Source organism: Halichoerus grypus, chromosome 4 (assembly GCF_964656455.1).
Source record: "Halichoerus grypus chromosome 4, mHalGry1.hap1.1, whole genome shotgun sequence".
Classification (NCBI taxonomy): domain Eukaryota; kingdom Metazoa; phylum Chordata; class Mammalia; order Carnivora; family Phocidae; genus Halichoerus; species Halichoerus grypus.
Window position 1 is genome coordinate 103939776 of NC_135715.1, and position 18305 is coordinate 103958080.

General features: G+C 34.5%; 1 protein-coding gene across 1 annotated transcript in view; it reads left to right on the forward strand.

Annotated features, from left to right (window-relative positions):
• THSD7B (thrombospondin type 1 domain containing 7B) overlaps positions 1–18305 on the forward strand; it is a 568319-nt gene that overhangs the window by 475956 nt on the left and 74058 nt on the right. The window contains exon 16 of the mRNA XM_078070024.1: positions 2250–2400. Within this exon, the coding sequence (XP_077926150.1) occupies positions 2250–2400 (151 nt within the window). The remainder of the gene's footprint in view (positions 1–2249; positions 2401–18305) is intronic.

Genomic DNA, 18305 nt, shown 5'->3' on the forward strand with positions numbered 1-18305 from the left:
GGTAACAAATTCCTTTACGATCGTTTTTGTGGCATATTAGGAGTGAACAAAGACTAATGTGTACATTCAACTGGACACCACTGACCAGAAGTCTTATCTCTTCTTTCTCAGTGAAATAATAAAAGAACATCAGCAGAGAGTATGCAGGCAAGAAGGAAAGCAATTTCCAGCTTTTAAGTTTGTCTGTAACAAGACACATAAGCTTTTTTGTGGTCCCTCCTTCCACTATTGACTATTACCACAAAAGAAATTAAAGTCCATAGATGACTCTCTACCATGCCTCCCTATATTAGAAGACATTACTTACCTCTTCTACCTTTCTGTGTTAACCTTGTTTATACAATGTACAGTTTTTCATTACTTGGCACCTCATAAAGCTTACTTTCTATTGTACAAGGTAATAGACTACTTTGCAATTTTCCTGAATTAAAAAAATTATATGTATAAAAGAAACTCCTAATGTATAGGATAACTCATTCTAGCCTAGCATGATTTGGGGGGCACCAAAAGCTCTCCATCATATCTGTCTTAAAATGCTTACTCCTTGGCTGTGGTATTGTGTCTCAAGTGATCAGATCAGCAAATGGCACCACTTATCTCATTGTCATTATCATTTTCACCTTCACTTTGATTATTATCACTTGAAGAAAAGTGTTATAACAATAGGGATCTTATCTCTCTCTCTCTCTCTTTTTTTTTTTTTTTTTAGTCTGTACCCCAGCAACCAGGCAAGGGCCTGGTACACAGTCCTCAAAAATATTTACTAAATGAATTATTATTAACAAATACTAAGTGTGTTTCCCATGCCTAGCAAAAGAGGTTTGCATGTAGCTAGTCTTTCTTAAATATTTTTTAAAAAATAATTCAAACATAAAATTCTAATTGAGATTTAATATAAATACAGAGAAATGCCCACTCAGGGTATAGTTGAATGAATTTTCACAACAGGGGCACGACTGTGTAACCAGCTCAGGGGCCAAGAAACAAAATATTACCAGGACTACCTTAAGCCCCTAGTAGTAAGTAACCATTCCCCCAAAGGTAACCACTACTCTGACTTCTGACAGCATAGATGAATATTGCCTATTTATTTCTGTGAATGAAATCATACAGCATATTCTTTGGTGTCTAGCTTCTTTTGTGCAGCATTCAATTTTTGAGCTTCACCCACGTTCTATCATGTAATAGTAGTTCATGCATTCCCACCATTTACCACAATATATTTATCTATTGACCTTGTTGTTGAACAGTTGGACTATTTCTAGTTTGGATGATGATGAATAGTGCTAATATGAATATTTTCTGTCAGTTTTTTTTCTTTTTTGGTGCACATTTCTTTTGTGTATGTATATAGGCATAGAATCGTTGGGTCATATGATATGTATATGTTGCCCTTTAGTAGATACTGCCAACTAGTTTTCCAAAGAGTATTATGCCCCAGCCAGCAGAGTAAGAAGAGTTACAGTTGTTGCCTGTTCTTGCCAACCCTTGATATTTTCCATATTTTTTATTGAAGCCATTCTGGTGGGTATATAATGGTATAACACTTTGGTTTTGATTTGATTGAATCAATAGCATGATTATTTATCCTGCCTCGGCCAGCGCTTCTCTCAAAGCCCGATTCAGATAAGGCCAAGCATCTGTATACTGTGTGTTCACAGGCCACGTGACAATGCTCACATGTTACCCTTTGGCTTATGATACCAACATTCCTTACTGAAATGCAGAAAATACCTGAGAGAAAAACATGTTTACTTATGTTTCACATTCCTTGGCTATGACCTTAAATGTGTTGGACAGAGATTAGGAAAGTTTGGTTGATGTGAGATAGAAGTGTAGGGAAGGTCTGAGAGAGTCACAGGAACTAGGAAGGCTCTCGCTATTACAAAGTGATGAACTCATTCAGAGAAGAAGAGCCTTCAAGATTTGTTACAGTAAAAAGAAAATTCACTCTGTGCTGGACCCGAGTAAAAACAGAGTAGGTCTCTCGAGATGGAGAGTTCTTTCAGAATGGCAGTGGACCTCAGTCTTCCCATTTTTCTCTCTTGCTCTGCTACCTGAAGGGTTATCACTCAGTAAAGGTCAACAGGCTGAAGAAGGAACTTTTTTCCCCTTGATTTCTCTGCTGGTCTATTTTATGTTTAATTATCTTTGAGGGGTAAGTAACTATGGTATAGCATAACTACTTTATCATTTACTCTCCACTCTTTTTAAGTCTCCACTGTTTTATCCTTGTTCTTGCCTTGCAGATGTGTGAATGCCGCTGATAGTGAAGGGGGAGCCGTGGATAACAGCCTGTGCAGCCAGGATGAAATTCCCCCAGAAACCCAGTCGTGCTCTCTTCTGTGTCCCAGTGAATGTGTCATGTCCGAGTGGGGGCCTTGGAGCAAATGCCCACAGGTAATTTCTCTTCCCTTGTCAATACCCTAATCCTCCAGCGCTGCCTTCACCGTTGGCTACTATATATTCACAGTACTTGCTCTCCAAAACATTCTTCTAGTAACACAAGAACATAATTTTACCTAAGAAGGAAGGAAAAAAAATTTAGCAAGCGACACTGAGCAATTTAAAATGCCAGTGCTTCTCTTAAGGCCTTTATCATGGGAACACGGACAAGGAAAATGAGCCTATAATGATCATACTAGGATTCGAATGCACACCCATTGTTAAAGGGGTCTTCTTTAGTACCAAAATGATTCTCATTATAATCTCTTGGTTCTGTTCCATTTTTATCCTGGCAGAATCAATTATATCTTAGTAGCTCAACTCTACTGTGTAATTTAGCTTCTGTTCGTGATGATCTGTTTTTGCCTTTTGCTGTTTTCCCCAAAGATGAGGTGTTCCTTTGTCATGTTCTTCTTCCAAAGCTGACAAAAAAAACCCCCAAAAAACCCTTTTTAAAAATCTAAAGCATTTGCCTTTATTTTTTTTCTTTAAAAAAAAAAAGGAAACATAACGTGACTATGGGAAAATAAATATTCCTCAAATAGAATGGTTCCACTTAATATTCTCAGAAGCTAAACTCTGATAGTTTAGACTTGTATTTTGGCTTAAAGAGCTAAAAAAGAAAATGAGGATAAGGATTATGTTATATGGCTTCAAACATTAGGAAGGGAGACTTAGGTTTACTCTGAATTCAGTGGTGATACAATTTGTGGGAAGATTGTGTAAAATCTTTGTATAGAAATGGAAGATATTTTTGAGATCAGTTAATACTCTGTATTTGCAGTTTTGAATTATTGATTCATCATTAATTTTCGCAACCTTATCTTTGACATTTCCATAATTCTATTCCTGAAAGAGATTTCCCTTGTTGTTATTTTTTCTTTCTTGTTTTTTTGGGGGCTAGGACAACACAATATTAAGATGAAGAGGTATTAATTAAGGGTAATTTGTGGGCATGGAATGTTGGTTCTGCTTATTTTGTGTGTAACTTAAATATAAGAAAAGTTAACATTTATTGAGCACTTACTGTGTGCAAGGCACATGTAAAATTTTTCTCTTTAGTACCCATAACAATCCTATTAAGTACATACTATTATCAGTCCCATTGTACAGATGGAGAAACTGATTCTCAGGAAAGCTAAGTAGCTTGCACTGAATAAGTGATGCAGCTGGGCTAAACTTTATACTATCTGATGAAGCCAAAGCCTTTGCTCTTACGTCCTTAGCTTCCTTACCTTGGATGAATTAAAGTGGATTTAGACCCATACTTTCCCTTCTTTAAGATGCAGCATTTATTTTAAGAATAAAGCAAGTTACTGGTCTGTATGATTATTCTATGACTACACTTTAGAAAATGTGGCAGCATACATTCTTTATTAATCAACTTGCAGAATTAGCATTCTGAGTAAGTTAAATGTAGAGGTCATGATCTTACTCAGTTTGCTTTTTTTTTGTAATTTGCTCATAATAAACTCCATTAAGCTATAAGAACTTTACAATGAAAATGTTGCCCTTTTAAGTCAAGGATTCTGGCCACTGAGCTAAAATGTCTGTTACAGGAGCATTTTATACAATGTTGTAATGGCCTGGTATTCTGTGTTTATTTCTTTGGGTTTCTAAGAGGCAATTTCCTTCAAGGTTTACTTTTCCAAACATAATTAAACTGTTTTTGGAGCATTTAGAAACTGGAGATAGAAAAAACATTTCAGCCTCCTTTCATATGTCTGGAAGATGACATAGGCAGTTACTTGTCAGCGTGAAGTGAGAGGGTTTTTCTGTCAACTGCTTATGCACCTGCTAAGTTACATTATCATCATCATCATCATAGCTATGACGACAGTAATAACTTTCATTGAGCACATCTTATGTAATAAGCACTGTGCTGGAATTTTCTAACACTGTGCTATGATGATATACATTTATCCAGTCTCAGGTCTGTTTGACCACAATGGCCTAGCTCTTTCTCATATGCCACGATGCTCTCAAGTGTAAATAAAGACTTTAAAATGGAAAAAAAAAATAGTAATCAGGGCTCATACCTGATTATTTTCCCCATCTCTTAAATATGTTACATAATTTTAATAAATTGCAACATCTTAGCATAATGCCCCAACATCATAGGTGCTTAAGCAGTACTTGACAATGATCATGATCATGATTATAGCGAAGTTAGCAATCTGGATCTTTGTGCCTGAAGTTTAATTAGCACGTCAATGTACATTTTCTGAGAAGAATAAAACAATTATTGTGTAATTGTTCTCTGTAGCATGTTCTGATTCATGGATCTAAATATTGGCCATTATTTTACCAAATTCTCCTTTGATAGTCTGCAGTGTGACATGTGTCAATAGGACCAATTCACTATGTTTCTCTTTCATCTTTTTCTTCCCACAGCACTTCTTCAGAGTCAAACACATAACCAAACAAACAAAGTCCACCCTACTCCCCCACCAAAAAACAAACTCAGGATATTTCTGAGACTAAAATATGTTTCTCTTATATATCTATAAAGTACTCTGAAATTTATATTTTGATTTAGCTATAAAATCTATATTTAATGTGAAATAAACTTAATGTATTTTAAACATAGTAAAGTAGGTAGATTTGCCAGTTAATTACAAGAAACTTAGCAAAACCAATTAATCAAGTAAAACTATTGTCTTGAATTCCCAGTATGTATCCTAGACTTTGAGGCCAAACATATATGACAGACCATCACTGCTACCAAGGAATCGTAGCCCTCAGCATCTTTAGAAGTGCATACTGTGTATGGATAGCAAAGAATTCAATAACTGAGTAGCAGTGTTTATCACTTCATACAATGTTTACTAATAAAGTGGTAGACAATATGTAAAATGATTAAGTATACTTCCTAACCTCCAGGTCAGTGACTCTCACAGTAGCAGACATAAGAAGCATCTAGAAAGTGTGTTAACACACAGCAGCTCTGCCCCGTCTCAGAGATTCTGATTCAGTACATCTGGGTGGGGTCCATGAGTTGGCATTTAGAAAATTGCCAGGTAATGCTGATTCTGCTATTCTGGGAACACACTTTGAGTCATAAGGCTGTCGGCCATTACATTCAAGCCATGTTTTTTCTCAGCCTCACTCGAATCACAGCTTTTTGTTGAATATTGAGTAAACATTAGTATTAACTGGTTACTTAGCTTATATTTGCAGATGCTTTCCATGTGCCAGACAATGTGCTTAGTACTTTATATTTATTTTCCTACTTAATCTGCAAAATGCCACTACAAAATAGATAGATTATCCCCCAATGTATAGATGAGTAAACTGAGTCTCAGGTTAGTAATGTGCTGCTTTTAAAGAGCTAGTAAAAAGCACAGTGACTGCTTAAGCCCATGTAATCCGTACATAACCCCTAACCACTACAGAAGAAACGGAATCCGTGCTACCTGTCCTAGAGAATATGCTAACTGGTAAAATCTCTTGTCTCCTTTTCTGGTTTACTTTGGCTATTTTATTTGTGAAGGAAGATACTTCTAAATTCCATAATCTACTTCATTTGAATAGTTTGCCAAGGGGGGAAAAGAAAAGGAGCCACAAAAAAGCATGTGATCTAATGCCCAGGAACACTTACTGCTGTGGGACTGTGGACAAGTTACTTAAACCTCTGAGTTACAGGTTCCTCATCAGGAAAATAAGAACAATGATCATTGTTTTTCCAGATTATTTAGAAATTAGAGATAATGCGTATAAAGTGAACAGCACAGAGTATTACCTAATACAGGTTTGTTTAAAAAAAAGGAAAAAGAAGAAGCAGATCAAAGCTCCCCCTTGCCTTGTTTACAGTGTGGTTGGGAAACCTAAGACAGGTTGCTATATATTTTCTAAGTCATGCAGGAAATATCCCTTCTTTCGCACAAAATGGGTTATTATAGGATATTACAGAAATAAAATGTCACCTCCTTTGCTGAAAAATGACTTATGCCTAATTTGATAGCAGTCCCAAAAAATAAGGCATCAGAAAGATAACTTCAAATGAATGGGTCCCTGACCTTAAAGTAACTGCCAATTGCAAACCATACCAAAGAGCAAACAAGACAAAGCCATTAAAAATTGTGTTGGGATCATTTTAACTGTATTGGCAAGAACTGGAGACTATAAATGGATGAAGCAAAACAAACACAATTAAAGGCAGAATTTGAAGAAAATGGAAAACTATGTGTTTCACTTATTTTTATGTTCTTGTTTTTTCATGTTCCCACAACGCGCACGTGTGCATACACACACACACACACACACACACACACACACACACACACCTCATTATTTTTTTACTCCAATATGCTCACTTCTGTGGAATGCTTTAATGGGAAAGGAAGTTTATGGAATTATACATTTAAAAACCTTTGCAATAGTGTTCACTCTTTAAAGGTATATATAAATATACATGTATGTGTACATACACATGACAAGTACATTTATATAATAGTTCATTGTTTATTACCAAGTATTTATCTTTTGTCTATCTAATCTTATTTCCCATTTTAATCCTTATTCTTCATATTATGCTGATGAGTATTATTCATAGAATCATCTATTCTTCAAGAGAGGTTTATAAATTTCTAAATTCAGAAACTGCTCAGCCCTTGACATATCTAAAAGAATATATTAGTTCTCTTCATGTATGCTGCCAATTCTTACAGAAATTTGCCATTGAGTAATACAGATTTTCTATTTCTGACTCTCCTTGGAAGCTCAACAAAGGAATTTCTTAAACAATAATGTTGATAGGAGAAAGCAAAGAGGGTCCTGGAGGTGAATTTCCAAACTGATGTATACTTTACAGAAAGTATGCAAAGCTTTTGCAAACCCTCTCCAGAAAGATGACTTAAGTTTAGCAAACCTACTTGAACTTTAATTGATTCACTTCCAGCTGAACATCAAAAGCTGGTTAGAGCTATAGCCAGGCATCCTCTTACACTGTAGGAACTGGAGACTCATTTAACTGTAGTCTGCATGCAACCTCATGATCAAACAGTGATTCTAAATCTTTGCCGTATTACCAGGACAACCTCTGAAGAAGCATCACAAAGGAAGACTTTGCAAAGAAACTATATAGGGCTTAAGTGCAATTGAAACTGTATTCTTTCATAGTCTTAATATTGTGCTTCCAAAAGACCTTATTTCTATACTTTTTTCTCTGACTCTTTGTGTGTGGGATACATCAGTGAAAGCCAATACAAGTATACACTGACAGATCTACACTACCGTTACTCTTCCAGGTGAAGAAACTTCTTGAAAAGAGAAAGAGAAATGTAGACAAATTTTCTTTCTTTTTTTTTTTTAAAGATTTTTATTTATTTATTTGACAGAGAGATAGCGAGAGAGGGAACACAAACAGGGCGAGTGGGAGAGGGAGAAGCAGGCTTCCCGCCGAGCAGGGAGCCCAACGCGGGGCTCGATCCCAGGACTCTGGGATCAGGACCCGAGCCGAAGGCAGATGCTCAACGACTGAGCCACCCAGGCGCCCCTATAGACGAATTTTCTAAGTCCTCCAGAACTAAGCATTTGAGGGTTAAGAAAAACCTTATTTTAGGGGCTCCTGGCTGGTTCATTCGGTTAAGCGTCTGACTTCAGCTCAGGTCATGATCTCAGGGTCCTAGGATCGAGCCCCACGTCAGGCTCCCTGCTCAGTGGGGAGTTCGCTTGTCCCTCTCCTTCTGCCCCTCCCCCTGCTCATGCTCTCTCTCTCAAAAAAAAATAAATAAAATCCTCTTAAAATTCCTCTTAAAAAAGAGGAAAAAAAGAAAAACCTTATTTTTATCATGGTGCTCCAATGTTATTTTTGGTAAAGGCTGTCAACAATGACATTTTATTACTGGTGACTCAGCATTTTTAGGACTTTAGCACTGAAACAGCACTCTAAGAGTTATGGTTCCAGGGAAACAATGTACCCGGATGTATACTACTAGTATTATTCACCTCCAAGCACTTTATCAATCTCTCCTCAGTCCATAACATGCAGGTGACAACCTGTATTGGTCTCTGGGGCCATGTCTAATGGTCACGACCCTCAAGCTACCTAGTGCTTTTCTTTGACTCACAACTGAAAGCCAGAGGAGGAGAATGATGATAATTTTCTATATTCTGGACTGCAAACTCTGGTTGTTTTTGTTAAACTGATGTTGGCTCTTTATCAGAAGCCAATAATTGATTACTCAGAGATTTGTGGAGTATTTTACCCCAGTGTACAATGAGATTTAATATAACCTAGAACCAGTCTTACTTCCAGAATTACATTAGGCCCTGCAGAAAGGGGCCTCATTTCATGCATAATCCTATAAAGGAGTCTTTGGGCTGCTCCAGCTTTTTAAATTTAATTTGATTGTTATTCTTTCTTATACAGTGTGATTTATTTGAATCTCACTATCACCAATCTGGAATACAAAATAAGTGTTCCATTGCTCTTCGTATCTCTGTCTCTGTCTCTCTTCCTGTCTGCCTCTACTCTACTTACCTTTATCTCTACTTAAAAATAGAGATTTTTTTAAAAGAAATTCTCAAAAAATAGTATAATGAATCCCATAAGTTAATTATCCAGCATCAGCAGTGATCACACAGCTTCAATAATTATCTACATACAATAATTTTTCTCCTCCACTTAACCCTTCTCCAATAGATGACTTTAAAGTATATCCTACATGTCATATCATTTCATCCATAAATACTTCTGTATATCTTTCTAGGAGATAATGACTAATCACAATGACAGCAAAATATAACCATGTGATTTGTTTATACCTTGTAGGACTCTGATTATAGAAAATTAAAAACATGACTCATACAAAGTGTCAAATTAATTAACTTCTTAATAATTAAACCAGCATGACTATAAGACTGGTTCAAAGAGAATTAGGGCAGAAAACTTTTACTTCTAGCAATGATGGAATATCATTGGGTTTATATGGATTAGATTGGCATAATAGGGGCTTAAGTGGTAGAACTGGTAATATTTGTTTCTTGAGCTCTGGTCTGCTTATACAAATGTTTTCACATTTTGAAAAGTCATTGAGCTGAGTTCCTATGATACTTGCATTTCTCTGCATGTATCTTATACCCAGTTACAATACATATGAGAAGGCAACAAACTGTGATCCATAAGCTAGAGGAAAACTAGTCAATATAAGCAGAACAAGAAATAGCAGAGATTATAGAATTTGAAGATAAGGAACTTAAAACAGCAACAGTAAATATTTTAAGTATGTGCTAGAATTTAAAGGAAAAAATAAACATGAATGAAATAGAAGATACTGAAAAGAACCACATGTAACTTTTAGAGATCTAAAATATAATGTCTGAAATTAAAAATGTACCAAATGGGAGTAATAACATATTAGACTTTGCAGAAGAAATGATAAGTGAACTTTAAGACATAGTAATAAAAATTACACTAAACAAAGAAAAAAAAAGACTGAAGGAAAAAGAGTAGAGATGAAGTGATCTGCAGAACATGAACAAGTGATTTAATGTAACTGTAATTGGAGCCCTTGAAGGAGAGTAGGGAGTGAATAGAAAAATATTTAAGGAAGCAATAGCTGAAATTATTTTAAAGCTAGGGATGGCTGTAGTCCTCAGATAATGTTATCTGGATCATATAATCCTGTTGACAATACTGTGAGAACAAAGTAGGAGAAAAGGCTAGAGGTCTAATTGTTTATTATAAAGGCAGCCTTTCACCTCATCCCTTTATTTTCGAAATGTTAGCTTTATGCTCAATTGTGTCTTGTGTCCCTGGTGCAGAGAATTGTTTTACCTTTTTTTTAAGTTTTATTTTTATTTAATTTTTAATCAGCATTAAATATGAAACTTTTATTCTACCAAGGATTACTGAAGGTTAAATAAGCTCATGTTATCTCTGTTGCAATTTGTTAGCAAGAAGATGACTTAAAATGGTTAATTTTGTCTGTCTCCAAGCTTTTTTTTTTTTTTTCAAATTTTTATTTAAATTCTAGTTAGTTAACATATGGTGTGTTTTACCTCTTTTTAAATAATAAAGGTCTAGTCTTTAGAGTTAAGAAAGGCAAGCATCTGGCTATGCTAAGTGGGCAGAGGCTACAAGGTCAGACTTTCAAAGAGTACTCTAGTTTTGAGCCCTAATTTCACCTCCTTTTCCAGATTACTTGCTGGTCAAATTCCTAGTCTGTTGAGGCTCTCCAGAACAAATTCATTTCCCTTTTACCTGTTGTTGGTTTGGGATTCAGTACTCTCAGGTCAGCTAAGGCAGTTACCACATCAGCTTTCCAGTTTCTTAATTTTTTGCCTTTGCACCCTCACATTAACATCATCACCGTAATCATTTGCGCACCTTTAAAAACAAATTTCTTTACTTTCATTTTAATCCCTTGAATATCATATCAATAGCATTTCCAGAAGGAGTTGTGTATAGTCTTTGATCTTTAACCCAAATCTCTATCAATTGAATCTTAATACAATTTATGGTATCTCTTGACATAAAAAAGTATTTAGTTTCCATGAAACGAAGTTATTTCTTGCTTAAAAACTTAACAGATTTATTATTTTTAAAATATTTCTAATATTTTTATTGCTTAACAAATACATAAGGATATCTAATTCATCCGGCATTTAGTTTTGTATATGGTATGAGAAAGGCTTTTCTCTTAAATTCCAAAAGAATATTCCTCCACTGACTGTATTTTATATTCTAGGTATGTTTTTATTTGTTCATGAGGTTTTGTGTTTTGTTTTTGGTTTTTTTTTTCAGTTTTTGGGTCATATCCAACCAAAATTTTCATTGCTATTAATGTTTTATTTCCCCATGTGCATTTCTGCTGGTTATGCATTTCTGCTGGTGAGTTCTAGGGTCTAATTAAACTTGGGTGTGAGGAGCATCTTGTATCTACCATGTTTTCTAATTTTTCTTATTCTACTGATGGCTTTTTTCATTAGTTTACATTCTTAGATTTTCCTCATCATATAATCATATAACCTATATACAGTCATAAAATCTGCCAATAATTATTTTTATCTTTTTTTGATATTTATATTATTTTTCTAGACATTTTGTTAGCAAGAACTTTCTAAGTAATGCTAAAAATCAAAAAGTCATTTTAGTGTTATGGTTTTAATTGTAACATGTTTGAGCCATTTTTTCTCACATTTAAGAATTTTCTCTCAATTTCTTTTAACCTATGTGTAACTATATCTGTTTATACATAAATACGTTTTCAGAAATGACTGGTTTTATCAAATGCATTTTAGTATTACTGATAGAATTTTTAGAGTTTGTCCTTTATAAATATTAATTTTAAAAAAGCTTCTAACTTTCAAATGAACATTTATTCTTAAACTCTATTTGGCTGTAGTTTATCATCATTTTAATTGATTCAGGTTAGTTATCTCTCTCATTCTTCCCAGCTTAACATATTGTATTTAATATGCTTACTTGGAAAAATACATATGAAAGGTTTCCACATTTTTCTTTTCTCTGAACCAATTTTTTAAAATACAGAAATTAGTTCTTTAAAATTTTAAACACATTTTGAACCAGAATATTGTCCAATAGTATGTTTTTGAAAATCCTTCCAATTTCTTATACAGTTATGTACCTTTGAAATCCTCTTTTTTTTTTTTCAAATTTTTATTTAAATTCTAGTTAGTTAACATATACTTCTTGAGCCAATTTTAGTCTTTCACATTATGCATGTGTATGGCATATTTTGCTAGATTTTTTGAAAATCAGTTTAAAGTACACACAACTTTCTCTTTGAATTCATTTAATATCTATGATTATCTCCTTTTCTTTTTATCACATACTACATATTTATCACTTACTGTATAGAAATGTGTGTGTGTGTGTATTTCTGGCATTTTGACATTTCTATTCTCATCCATATATTGGTATTTGAGTCTTGTGTTGTCTGTTTTAGTTCATATAGCTTAAATATATATATATTTACATATATATATATTAATATGTATTTTCAGTGTTGGAGCAGGTACATTCCTGTCACTTATTTTTCTTTTTAGCTGTTTATATACCTTATTATTCCTAATAAAACTTCTGGCATTTTTGTTAAACTTTGAAGGAAAAGAAGCTTGGATATTTATTAAACTTCTATTAAATCCAAAATAATTTGAGAAGATTTTAACTCCGTCTATCCAGTTAAAAATAAAAATATGGTATATCTTCTGTTTTTTATTGAAATATAGTTGACAAACAATATTAGTTTTAGATGTACAACATAGTTGTATTACATTTATATGCATTATGAAAAGCTCACCGTGATAGGTACAGTTACCACCTATAACCATACATTGGTGACATATAACATATAATTATGACAATATTATTGACTACAATTCCCTATGCTGTTCTTTACATCTTACATACTGTACCTCTTAATCCTCTTCACCTGTTTGACTCATTGCCCACCCCTCTCCCCTCTGGCAACCACATTTGTTTTCTGTATTTATGAGTTTGTTTCGGTTTTGTTTGTTCATTGGTTTTAGTTTTTAGATTCCACATATAAGTGAAAGCATATGGTATTTGTCTTCTCTGACTTAGCCTAATACCCACTACATCTATCCATGTTGTCACCAATGGCAGTATCTAATTTTTTAAATGACTGAGTAATATTCCATTATATACTATATCTTTTTTTTCTATTTATCTATTGATGAACATTTAGCTTGCTTCCATAAGTGGCCCAGGCACTTTTCAAATGCTGCCTTTGTGCTGAGTCTCGGAGGGGGTGTGCATGGACCCTTTACGGCAGAGTATCTATAGCCGTCTGGCACTCCTAGAGTGAAGCCCTCCTGATTTTCAAAGCCAGACGTTATGGTGGCTAGTTTTCCTTATGCAGGTCCCCAGAGTGGGGGTGGGGGGATGAGGGGGGCCTGATGTGGGGCTTGAGACCGTCCTCAGGGAGGACATCTGTGCCTGCGATACCACTTGTGCTTGTGGGTCACAGTGCTAGGGTTATGGGTCCCAACCAGACCTCATCTCCCCTCCTGCTTTCTGGATGTGACTTTTCCTTTGCACCTTTAGCTATGTAAGAGCTTTTCTGCTAGTGTTGAGGTCACACTCAGAGTTGCTCCCTATATAGTTGCAGCTTTGGTGTGTCCATGTGGGGAGGTGAGCCTCCTCCTACTCCACCATCTTGATTGGGCTCTCTCTCTTTTTTAATCATGAAATATTTTAGGTATATAGAAAACTATAGAGAATTATATAAATAAAATGTTGGTGTCTAACTTTTAGCTTTGTAAAATCTTAACAATTTGTGTACTTCTTTTTTTAATTCAGCCCTTCTTTTATGTATCTCTGAAATTTTGTGGCCTTCTTTATGTAGGCATTTTATGTTAAGTTTATACTTAGGCATTACCATTTTAAATAGCACCACTTTAAATGTTATTGCTGGCATGGAGCCCAAAGCATTGGGTTTTCTTTTATTTTTTTCATGTTTCTATTCATTTCACTAGACTTCTGTACTTGCTCTTTTATATTTTTGGTCTGTTTTCTTGATATTTTAAGAGATATAACTATATTATCTCAAATAATGACTGTGTCCTTATTCTGAGTGTATATAATTGTTCTTATCAGGCCATATTTAGTTGGGCAGAGCTCACAACAACCATTATCAATGACACTACTGGTTATTGGGTATCCTTGTCATATTCCTGAGCTCACAGCAACATTATTTTACAGTTATTATAACTAGTATATAGAGATAAATAATTTATAATATTTTTCTTTTGGATTCAAGGAACAAAAGACCAGGACCAAAAACTAAGGCCAAGACCATCAAACTGCCACTTACATTTTTTAAAAAAAAGACAAATTGGGGCGCCTGGGTGGCTCAGTTGTTAAGCGTCTGCCTTCGGCTCAGGTCATGATCCCAGGGTCCTGGGATCGAGCCCCCGCATCGGGCTCCCTGCTCCGTGGGAAGCCTGCTTCTCCCTCTCCCACTCCCCCTGCTTGTGTTCCCTCTCTCACTGTGTCTCTCTCTATCAAATAAATAAATAAAATCTTTAAAAAAAAAAAAAAAAAAGACAAATTACAGTGATTCTTGATGAAACAGTTTTGGTCAGGGTAACTGGGTGGCTGAGCTGCTTACTATAGCTAATACGGGGAGGAACAGTTTTGGTCAGGGTAACCGGGTGGCTCAATCTTAAAAAAGAAAAGAAAGGCAGTTTTTGTCAAGACACAGCAATGTGGTGCACACAGAGCCTGATCCTGACATGAGCCAGTTAGGTGACTGTTTTCTGAACTAGAACTGTGGGCAGGATGAGGTCAACTGTAATGGTAATTTGGGCATGACAGGCACCATGACCAACTGCCTAGTATACCCGTCTATGATAGTAACATATTTATTTCTCTACATGTATGAAATTTTATCAGTTGTGGATTTTAGATTTTCTTGATTAAATACTTGACGTACATTACAGTTACTCTGTGCATGTGTATAAGTTGCTGAATTCGTGATATTTTGTAAGTTCTTTATGTGAACTCTCTTTGCTGTCCCAGAAAAAATAATCCTATCTTTCACAGTCTATTACATTTTTTATTATAGCACTGAGTTTCTTTTTATAAGCATATATTAGTATCTATATTATATAATTGAACACTCTAGTTCTTTTCCATCATATTTGTACAATTCAGATTGACTTAAAATTTCCTTTTTATGTATTACTATTGTAAGTTTTTTTTTTTAAGATTTTATTTATTTATTTGATACAGAGACAGAGCACAAGTCGGGTGAAGGGGCAGAGGGAGAGGAAGAAGCAGACTCTCTGCTCAGCAGGGCTCCAAGCCCGATGTGGGGCCTGATCCCAGGACCCAGAGACTATGGATTTCTATTATCCCTTGAGTTAAGTGTGGGAACATACTTTTCTTTTTCCCCTACTTTTAAAATTCCCCTTGGGGAGGAGAACATGACCTGAGCCAAAGGCAGATGCTTAACCGACTGAGGCACTCAGGTGCTCCACTGTGGTAAGCTTTTGATGCCAGAGTTATCTCAGTGCTATTAAATAAACTTTGCATGCCTTAAAACTTTTCTCTGCTTTGAAACCGTTTACAAATCTGAGAAAGTATGTGATGCTTAATGACTGATAGAATTTGTCTATAAAACTGTTTGGACATAGCCTTTTGATAGTACACCCTTAGTTATGTCCTCGATTTCCCAGGCTTATCAGTTTATTCTGGATTTCTATTGTCACTTGAGTTAAGTGTGGGAGCACACTTTTCTTTTCCCCCTACATTTAAAAATTCCCCTCGGGAGGAGATTTCCTGCATCTGTTTTTGTCTCTCAATTTTTCTGTTTAATATTTTTTCTCTTCATTTATTTTGGTTAGATTTGCCAGAAGTTTATTTATTTTAGTGATATCAATTTCAAGGTTTCATTTCATGATTAATGTTGGTCTTTTTATTTTATTCTCTAATTTGTTATTTTTGGTTGTTGTATTTATCAATCTGTTACCTCTGAGTTTTAAGGTATGTATTTTCCCAACTAGAATAAATCACTTTTTGATGTATTTACTGTCTTTTGCAATAATGAAACATTCAATAATATTAATTTAAAGGATATTATAGGACTTATCTGTAATAGAATGTGGACAGCACAAGAGTAGCTAGAATACTAAGTAAGGACTTGGCTCTGACCTTAAATTTGGTATGAAGTATTCTCGTTTTCACTGTTGACTAAAAAGGCCATCAAAATAAAAATGTCCTTGTGTCCTAAATAGTTGTTTTTTCAAAGTATATTTAAGTTTTTAAGTTTCAGTGGCTTTCCTAATTATTTAATATTTATTTCCAATTTGCTTTAAAAATGTATTGAGGGTTGCTTAGGAGACGGGTATAGGATCAATATTTGTTACTGTTGCACTATGGTTGAAAAAAATGAGTTACTGCCTTTCTTAGGATGCATATGTATATACGGGAAAATTCAGCTCTATATTTTTTAATATTCTTGTATGCATGCTTGTCATTAGCCAACTTGGAAAGTTATAGACTGACAGTGGTCTGCTAGAGTACGTGTATTTCTGTCAAATTCTCCTTTATAATTGGGTTTTATTTTTATAGTTCAATACCATGTCATGTAGCACAATAAGTTTCATAAATGTTTGCTTCAATAATTTTAAATTGATCTTTGTTTCATCAGAATTTTGCCTTGTTTATTTCATCTGACATAGATTTTTCTGCTTTACTTTCTTCTTATATGTGTTATCTTCACTCAGTATTTTTTCTATATTTTCTTTTAAAGAAGATTTTTATTACAAGTATACATTAATTTTTTTGGCTTTTCATAGAAGTGTTTAAATTTTAATTTTTATAACTAGCATCTGTTGTGTTTTATGCTTTTAAAAAAAATGTATCCTTGAGATTTCTGTTGTTTTCTTTGGCTTTATGGACTGTGCCTTGCATTTTTTATGCATTTCAGTATTTTAATATTACTACTTTCTTTCATTTCTATAAAAAACCTTAAATATATTTTTATCTGTTATAAACTTATGAACAAAATACTAATTAAGAACACTGTGTGTCAAAGATATCTAGCTTGTTTTATTTCTTCCCTTAAATTCCTATCTTTGGGGGCGCCTGGGTGGTACAGTTGGTTTGAGCATCCAACTCTTGGTTTCAGCTCAGATCGTCATCTCAGGATCCTGGGATCAAGCCTCATGTCAGGCTCTGCACTCAGCAAAGAGTCTGTTTGAGATTCTCTCTCCCCCTCTCCCCCGCCTGCTCATGCTCTCTCTCTCTCTCTTGCGCTCTCTCTCGCTCTCTCAAATAAATAAATAAAATCTTTAAAGAAAACTTCCTATCTTTGTCAATAAAATCTGCAATTATGGAGTTAAATGATCATTTTTATCAGCTTCTATATCTTATATAATCATTTATGATTTGTAGATTTCCATATAGAAAATGCTAATTTTTCCTTCTATTACTCTTTTTGCTTTCTTTAATTGCTATACTTTATCATAAATATCACCTCAAGCAAGTTGGAATGATACCTCGAGTTTATTAATTATGACAAAACTTCAAGCTCAAATGCTTTAATATATTCTAAGACCATAACTGTTATTCCTACAGTCCCTCTCATTTCCATCTATTACTGGATGTATCTTTATCCATGCTGCATTTCTCTATTATCAAGTGTAGTATGATTTAGGGTATTATATGTGCATTTTCCCTTTATAATTTTAGGAATTTTTAATAGTCTTCTGATGAGGTATAAATTTCACACGTTAAAATGAACAGATCTTAAGAGTACAACTTAATACAGTTTTACTTTTTATACATCTGATTAACCACCAAACAGATCAAAATGTAGGCCAGTCCTAGCACCATATAGGCACCTACCTTGGTGCCACTTTTCACTTTGTATGCACAATTCCATACATCAAATTACCACTATTATTTTTATCACATTTATTGGTTTTGCTTGCCTTAACTTCATGGAATTGGAATATTACAATATGTGCCCTTTTGTGTCTGATCTTATTAACTTTATGTCTTATACATTATATAAATGGAATCACACAGTATATATTCTTTTGTCTAGCTTGTTTTGCTTAATACAATATGTTTGAGATTTATGAGTGTTGAACAGGTCAATACCTTGCTCTTTTTTAGTACTAAATAGTATTTTATTGTAGGAATATAGCATCATTTATTTATGCATTCTCTTGTTAATGGACATTTGGGTCATTTCTAGTTTAGGGCTATTGTAAGTATAGCTACTGTGAACATTCTGTGAGTCATTTGTTGGATATATGAACTTATTTCTCTTTTTTTTTTAAGATTTTATTTATTTATTTGATAGAGCAAAAGCAGGGGGAGCTGCAGACCGAGGGAGAGGGAGAAGCAGGCTCCCCGC